This window comes from Setaria viridis, chromosome 9, assembly GCF_005286985.2.
Source record: "Setaria viridis chromosome 9, Setaria_viridis_v4.0, whole genome shotgun sequence".
In the NCBI taxonomy this organism is placed as follows: domain Eukaryota; kingdom Viridiplantae; phylum Streptophyta; class Magnoliopsida; order Poales; family Poaceae; genus Setaria; species Setaria viridis.
In genome coordinates, this window is record NC_048271.2 from 33,964,383 (window position 1) to 33,972,748 (window position 8,366).

At 47.8% G+C, this 8,366-nt stretch overlaps 2 protein-coding genes across 2 annotated transcripts; both read right to left on the reverse strand.

Moving 5' to 3' along the window:
• Positions 1-243: 243 nt before the first annotated feature.
• Positions 244-1,224, reverse strand: LOC117837603 (protein ALP1-like). Its single transcript, XM_034717320.2, has one exon. The coding sequence runs from the start codon at positions 1,222-1,224 to the stop codon at positions 244-246; it is 981 nt and encodes a 326-aa protein (XP_034573211.1).
• A 4,996-nt stretch (positions 1,225-6,220) lies between these two features.
• On the reverse strand, positions 6,221-7,818 carry LOC140221420 (uncharacterized). Its single transcript, XM_072291013.1, has one exon. The coding sequence runs from the start codon at positions 7,689-7,691 to the stop codon at positions 6,270-6,272; it is 1,422 nt and encodes a 473-aa protein (XP_072147114.1). The 5' UTR covers positions 7,692-7,818; the 3' UTR covers positions 6,221-6,269.
• Between the last annotated feature and the right edge of the window lie 548 nt (positions 7,819-8,366).

Genomic DNA, 8,366 nt, shown 5'->3' on the forward strand with positions numbered 1-8,366 from the left:
GTAGCCACTTGTATTTGTTACTTGAAATATGTTACACATGAAGGATCTAGCAACATAGTGAAATTTAAATATCAACCAAAAGTATTTAAAAATAACTTATATCATACGTGATAAATTGGATCACATATATTAAATAAATTACATATATTGTAACCGAACTCAAGATATGTTTGGGCGGGACCTTGACCTTCGCCAGATATGCTCAATCAAATCTTTCTTAAGTTGTTTATGGGTTGAGGTATCTCAAATATCAGCATCATTCTCTAGTATTCTGTCAAACGAGACGTAATCTTCAGGGGAGAATGCTGGTGCTTCAACAGTCGTTGTACTTGGAGTTTCATTCAAATCAAGATTCTCTTCAATATTCTCTTCTGTTTTTTCATCTTCGACTATCATATTGTGAAGTATGATGCACGCTCGGATAACTTTCTCAAGTTCTCCTCGATCATATAGACGAGCTGGTCGCTTCAAAATGCAAAATCGATGTCGCAAGACACCAAAAGCTCGTTCAATATCCTTTCTCTTGGATTCTTGTTCCTGTGCAAATAACTTGTCCTTCTCGGTGATGGGCAAGGATATTGACTTCACAAACACAGCCCATTCAGGGTATATTCCATCAGCAAGATAATAACCGGTGTTATACTGATTTCCGTTGACCATGTAGTGCACCCGAGGAGCATGCCCCTTTAGCTCGTCAATAAATAGAGTTGACTGGTTTAGAACATTGATATCATTATTAGAACCAGCAACTCCAAAGAATGCATGCCAAATCCAAAGATCATGAGAAGCTACAGCCTCAAGTATTATGGTTGGAACTTTTTGATCGCCCCGAGTGAATTGGCCCTTCCATGCATTGGGACATCTCTCCCAATGCCAATGCATACAGTCAATACTCCCGAACATGCCAGGAAAACCTCGACTCTCACCAATTTTAAGCAAACGCTCAGCATCTTCCACAGTAGGGCGCCTCAAATAGTGTCCACCAAAAATTTCGATAACACCTTGGACAAACATCTTCATCGCCTCTAATGCAGTACTTTCTCCAAGTTTTAAATATTCATCTAGATGATCTGCAGCACTACCATTAGCCAATTGACGAATTGCCGCTGTGCATTTCTGCAGTGGTGTTAGGCCTTGACGATTAAGAGCATCCACCTTTGTAGTGAAATAATCGGACCACTTGCCTAACTCATCAACGATGCGTAGAAAGAGTGGCCTGGACATACGAAATCTCCGTCGAAAAAAATTTGCTGGGTATAGAGGGTTATCTGAGAAATAATCATCAACCAAATGCTGATGGTACTGCTCCCTTGGCCTTCTGATGTACTTCCTCAGACCACTTCGAGGATCATATGCGGCTTCTTGGAGATCTTCTAAACTTGACTTAAGAAATTGAGTTACCTCATCGATGACATCATCAATAATTTCCTCCTCGGCGAGGAAGTCATCCCAATCATCAGAGAGGTTGCTTGTTGGGTCTGGAGAGTGGTCGGCAGAGAAAGAATCATCCTGTTGCTCCATATATAAAGTGGCACAAATGTACTACGTTGGTGTACCATCAGGGCTGCATATATAGGTAGCAGCTTTGCTGCCGTTTCATACCTATCAGTCCAGTTCAGCATTCACACTAGCTGTCGTTTCATACCTATCAGTCCAATTCAGCATTCACACTATCAGTTCAGCATTCACACTAGCATACACACATACAGCCATCAGTTCAGCATTCACATAAATCATGCATTCACACTATAAACAACACTCATTCACACTGAATAAAAACAACATTGGTACTGATATTCAGAAATCACCACAGTTTAAAAACAGCATTGGTCACAGATTAAAGACTCCCATGGTTGCTGCATAAATCACCACATTAACAGATTGCTCAATAACAAAATAAAAAATAGGGATACACAAGTATTAGTCAAAACAATAGCATTGGTCACATATTGATCAAGAACAAAAACACTTCACACTTCATTGTTACTGAAAAGTTTCTTCTCCATCATCGCCAGTGTCTTCTCTCTTCTAGCCTTTGATTCTTCTGTCATCTGACTAGTGTCTTGGTGAAGCAATGAATCATAGACTTGAAGCATTTTTGCTTCCTTTTCCTCTTGTGCTGCCTTCAGTCTCATCCTTGAGATTTCAAGATGTGCCTCTGTTGTCTTCGCACGCTCTTGAGTAACCGCAACTATCTTGTCTACATTACCTCCTAAGATTGCAAATCCTTCAATCACCTCTTCCGTCTTGCGCTTGCTATTGCGTCTTCCGCTTGCCTTGGCTGCATCTCTCCCAATTGGACGCTCGGTCTGTATGTCATCATCAATATCAATGGGAGGTTGTGATTCATTCTTTTCTTTCTCCAATTGGGCAACATGTGCACACCATTTAGGTTCATTCTTGAGAGTCCTCCACCAATGGATCAAAGTGAAAGGCTTCTTGTATCGTTCTGTATACAGTGCAAGTGCCTCATCCATCATCTGATCATCAGATGCCCCACTTTTGTGAACTCTATTGACCTTAGTCCAACATCCATTGAAGTCAGCGATAACTGTCTTCAAGCGTGACCAATGAATCTTCAGTTGATTTGTGTCCCTTTCACGACCTGGTGCTGCGTTCTTGTTGAACTCTTCAGCGATATCATTCCAAAAACTATTGTATTTCTTGTCATTCGCTCTTATTGGGTCATTAGAATTGTTCAGCCACGCACTCGCCTACAACAAGAAATCAGAACTAATTATGAAAAGGAACTTCTCTTTGCTGTCCTACTCGCCTACAACAAGCAATTAGAACAGTAAGAATGAGACTATTACCAATCGAACTTCCTCTTCATGCGACCAATGCCTTCTCTTTGTTGTCCTACTTGTCTCGACACCGGAGTCGCCATCAATGTCAATGGAGACTTGAGGTGTGGATTGTTCTTGTGCCGGTGGTGGCGGCGATGGAGAAATTGGTACAAAGTTATTAGTAAGCCCAACGAGATGGAAATTGTGGTCCGGTGCAGCAAATGGTGGTTGTTGTAACATATTTGCATAACCTGCCCTGAAACATAAATACATGAAGGATCAGAGACATGCTTCTTTTGTTTTCAGATAATCCAATAAATACAAGTCAGCATTCCTTTGCTAGACAACTAAATTTTTCCATAAGGCTAATTAACAAGATGGTTCTTTCAGAATAGCACAATGATGCATCACAATGCAGGAGAAAAACAAACAAGCTATATGATGCATCACAATGCAGGAGAAAAACAGCATCCCAATTAACATGGAAGCAAGAGAGGATATTTTCTCATTCCAAGTGTTCATCACTAAGTTCGAAATGTAGCAGGTGAAGCATCCGAGATCTGTCTCAGACATTTGCTGAATATATGCTCTGTCGTAACAAGGAGAGAGGTTCAAATCATTTGCAACAAAGTTCACTTTAATGGATAAACCACTCCATGTCCTTGCGAGTAGTGCTGTTTCAACCAAACTATAGCTTTTGCTTCTTTCCCTACCACTTTAAGTTTTCATGTTAATTCTGTAAAAGTTTATCTAAATTGGATTAACCAAATGATTGAATAAAACTATAGCTAGATAATTTTTCATCTAGGTAAACAATGCTGGCTTACTAGAGCACAAGCGTGAGACTACAGCAGAAGGGTAAGTGATATCATGCTCCATTGTTGTTTCCGTTGGCTATTTGCAACCAGCCTATACATTTATATATCCTATGAATTACTTAGCCTGATAATTTGAAGTTGTACAATCTACTATTTGGAAGAGCTGCAAGATGCTGGACTGTCGTACACTTTTATCACTGAAAGTGAATTAGCTCTATAAGTTCTGAACAGCTTTGTACAAAAGCCACTTTTTTAATTCCTGTGATGTGATAATATAATGTCAGTCTTCATCCTTCTTATTTGTTAAAATCTTCAGTTCAGCCTAATAGTAGTTGATTAATCTAACCCTACGGGGAGTTGGTTAATTAATCGATTATATAATGTGCAGCGGACCAGATCATGGGGAAGGCCCTGATGCTTGACGAGATCATCAACTACGTGCAGTCACTGCAGCACCAGGACGAGATCTACGAGATCTTACCAGGGATTTCTGAATCCGGGAGTGAATCCTGGAGGAGGCGGCGGCTGCCCAGCAGCAGGAGCCGGCGACGGCCCAGAAGGAATCGACGGCGGCGCTGGTGATGGCGGTGGTGGCTCCTTCCACTTCCTCTTCTCCCGAGTTGCCATCGTCGGTGCTGGCACGGGCGGGAGCGCGCAGGAGGCGCGGGCAGGAGCGCGCCGGCGGAGGATTTTCTTCGGTGACGCACCGGATCCGGCGGAGGAAACGAAGACGCCCCAGTGCGGTGTCGTGCGCGTACCGAGGGGCTCGAGTGCCTGGGTAACGGTGCGTACCTCGTTTCATCTGGATGAAACTGGTACTATCTCTCTCCTCTTCAATTTCTTGCCACATCATCACAAAAGCTGACGTGGTAGGCAATTAATGTGCATGAAACTCCTATGAAACTCTGCACTGGGACTAGCCTAAGCGTCACCTGCTGACTCGCTAACCAAAAATGTGCGAGTTAATGCAGAAGGTTTTCAAGGCATGTCTCCAATCGTGCTCCAGCCTGTCGGCCTCCTCATCCTGCCATCGCGTAGAAAGAGCTGCCCACGACCAGGAACTGCGGGACACGAACCCGGCGAGGCGCTTCGACTTCTCGGCGGAGGGCGGCGACGACGCAGCAGCAGCTGTGCGCTCCGCCAGGCAGAAGGTCATGTCGAGGTAGCTGTGGAGCCTGGTCGGCAGGAGCCCCGGGTGCGCGCTGCAGACGTGGCTGAGGAAGTCCAGGGTGAGGATCTCGCGGTGGAGGAGCTTGCACGTGGCGGCGCACCGGACGAGGGTGGTGGCGTCCGAGCGCGCCGTGATGTCCAGCAGGATTTCCAGCGGGAGCGTCTGCGCCGGTGGAAGAGGCGATGGTGGTTGGGGCGCCTTCACGGCCAGCGGCCCAGCGTGAATAAGGTAACTTGGCGGCGTTTGTTTGACGCCATCGGTTTCTTATGTGCGATGAGTCAATTGGTGTTGGATCCTCACACGTTGGATGATCGCGTCTCGGAGATATATTTTTTTTCACCAGGGTCAGGGTGTGCTTTGCACAAAAGTCTGAGTAGGGACAGTGCTCGGCTGCAAATATAATACAATACGAACCGAATCGCTTACGGAGCAGGAGCATATAAATCGAGTCGGAGAACGAAGCTTCCGAGCTGTTTTTGTTCTACTTCAGTGACTACTGTTACCTTGTTTTGAACTTCGGAAACAAATAGGTTGCACGATGATTAATTCTCCAAATTTTGTGAACATATTAATTATTGAAAATATGTCACTTGTAATTTACGTCCATCTGGGTCAGCTAATCATCCTTCCAGTGGGTAGGAAGCAACCGTGTCAGGTGGCAGAGAGAAGATCCAGTGCTCTCCAACCTTCTCTGCTCTCGTGCACTCGGCAGATGCACACCGTCGGATGCTTCGCGGGCGCACCAGATGCAGTAATTCTGCATAGGCTTCGGAATAGGATTCAAGCGTTTACGTGACAATTAAGTGACATGTCACAAGTATAAAACTCACTCGAAGAACCTGTTTGACATGGCTTCTCCACTGGCTTCCGATGAAGTCTAAGCTCTGTCAAAAAGTTCAAAGGAAAACGGGTTTATCCAAAACACCTCCAAGAAGCCCAAAACGGTCTACGCTAGAAAAAGGGAGAAGTCATTCTTCTCCCTCTCCAGATATTTATCATCTCTAAGAGCAGGTACATTGGTGTCGTCTAATAGACGGCCTCATGCATTGACACGTAATCTTGAAACGATTTAATAGGCAACCTATACAATGGGTTGTCCTATAAGTTGTCTGGTAGTGGTATATAATTTTTTAATTTGTGCATAAGAAAAATAAAATACTATGAGTTGCATGGAAACAATAACGCGTACAATGGTTGTTAAGTTGTCTCGTAGTCCTATAATTTAGCTCATGAGGTGGTTGTTTCGCGAAGCAACGACCTCTTTCTCTCTCCTCCACATCATCAAAAATCCTACGTGGCACCGCATGAGATGATTTATGAGACCGCTGACGTGTAGTAACATACTTGCCCTAAGATTATCCATAACTGAGAAATTGTTTTTCTAAAAGTCTTAGCTCCACAAAAAATGCTACTTTTTCCTTAAATTAAAGCTAAAGACAGCGCCATTTTAGAATGAGCTAGAACCAATCCAAACGCATCAAAAATGTAGAGACATTATGGGTCGTCCTCGTCCATGACGAGCGAGGACAGGTACGACGTCCGGTCCATCTCGTACCCACGCAAATCAGCCCACGACGACGGAATCCCGCCGCCGCCATCGTGGTGGCTCGCCACCTTCTCAACCTCTTGCTTGTCCAGGCTCATTGCGTACACGTCCTTCCTCAAGTCGCCGCACCCGGCGGTGAAGAAGACGACCCCGCTCTTCTCGCACATCCACCGCAGCCGCAACCACGTCGTCTCGGCCGGCAGGAACCGCCCCACCACCTCGATCACCTCGAGATCCCATTCCTTGCCGGTGGCCCTCCGCGTGTCCACGTTAATGGCGACCCTCCGCTTGACCGTCGCCGGGGTCGCGCACATTGATTCCACGACCTGGACGACGCGCAGCCGCCCGTCCGGCGAGACGCCCAGCAGGGTGTTCCCGGCGGGGTCGTGCCCGGACACGGGCATGCCCACGTGCTCTGCGCGCAGCGTGTCGAGGCGCACCCCGAAGGCAATGTTCTTCACGTGCCAGTAAGCCACGTTGCGGACCACGACGGCGCCCGTGCCCGTCATTGATGCCATCGCCTTCTTCCCCAGAGGAGCAGCGTCCCGCACCTTCGCCTCCGGGCCCCAGCGGCAGCCGTCGGACACGTAGGTCCGGCATGCCGTAAAGCCTCGCCGGGCGTACACGAGGAGTAGGTGGTAAGAGGACGGTGAGCTAGGTGGTTCGCAGACGACGCTGACGGGACTTTTGTCGTCGTTGTTGTAGTAGTCGTCTGCGGTGAGGACGGTGCAAGCGAAGGGGCTGACGATCTCCTTGCCTCCGAGGGGCGGCAGGACGGTCACCTCGCCGGTCATGGGGTTGCAGACGCAGAGCTTCAGGGCCCGCTCGCGCTTCCGGCGCTGGAGCTCGACGACGAGGAGGCCGTTCCGGGAGGCGACGAGTCGGGACGCGTCGAAGAGCCCGTCATCCAGGCCCTGGATGAGCGCGTTCAGCGACGGCTGCCGGAGGCCGAGCCGGCGCGAGGCGGACGCAGTGGCGGCGAAGCGCGGCGCGGCACCGTGGCGGGGTGAGTAGAAGAAGCCGAGGGCGAGGCTGCGGATGAGCGGCGACGGCGGCGTCCAGCAGCGTTTGGCGCGGCAGATGAAGGCGGCCTCGCCGGACACCAGGCGGCACCACCGCCTGCAGGTGGCCGCGCAGCGGACGAGGTCGGAGAAATCCGGCAGGCCAGCGAAGATGCCGACCAGGATCTCGTCCGTGAGCGGCGTGCCGTCGTCGTCCCCGTCGCCTTGCGGGATCGTCGTGACCACCCGCCGCGCACGCTTGGACGGCCTGCTGCGCCGGACGGCCAGCCATCCCCTGGGGCATGGCTCCGCGGCCGCGACGGCAGAGTAGGGCCGGGAAGAGAGGCGGGCGCGGCGCCGGGTCTGCATAGCGTTCGATGCCTGCAAGCTAGATCTTGTCTTGTTGGAACTTAGATGCAGGGTCGCGTTTTGATAGTTTGAGAAGAACAAGTTGACACGGACTTTGGTAGGCCAAGAGGATTCGAGCGTTCCCGTTCTGATTTTCCGGAGGCGTATATGATCACGCCGTTTGTTTTTTTTTCCAATTCTCCGACTTTCCAATTTCGAAAAAGTTTACGAAAAAGTATACGGTAATGTTACACAGTAAACGTCCGAAATCTTAAAAAAATCGGATGCAATATTTCAGCATCAATATTGCAACTATTATTTTTGCATGTTTCGCAATGAATGTTGCATGAAACATAGTGTTCATGTTACGGCGGGAATTTTCTATCCTAGAGTCGAACGACGTAGTCATTTTTACATATTATTTTATCATGTTGCAGACTATGATCGCTAATGTTGCACTAGGTAATTTTTAATGTTTCGTCGAAGAATTTCCCATCAAACATCTACCGGGGATAGATCCCCAGTACCCGCGAGGAAGGAAGAAGACGGATTTCTACTAAGATTACCCCGTAATCCTAATAGGACTCATACCATGTAATCCTACAAGGACTCCTTCCTTCTAACTGACTAGTAATTCTACCCCCCGAGTATATAAAGGAGGGTAGGGGTACCTAGATCAGCAGCTCAGAACTATCA

Coding starts and splice junctions, on each gene's coding strand:
- LOC117837603 (XM_034717320.2), bottom strand. CDS start 1,224: ATGTCCAGGCCACTCTTTCTACGCATCGTTGATGAGTTAGGCAAGTGG.
- LOC140221420 (XM_072291013.1), bottom strand. CDS start 7,691: ATGCAGACCCGGCGCCGCGCCCGCCTCTCTTCCCGGCCCTACTCTGCC.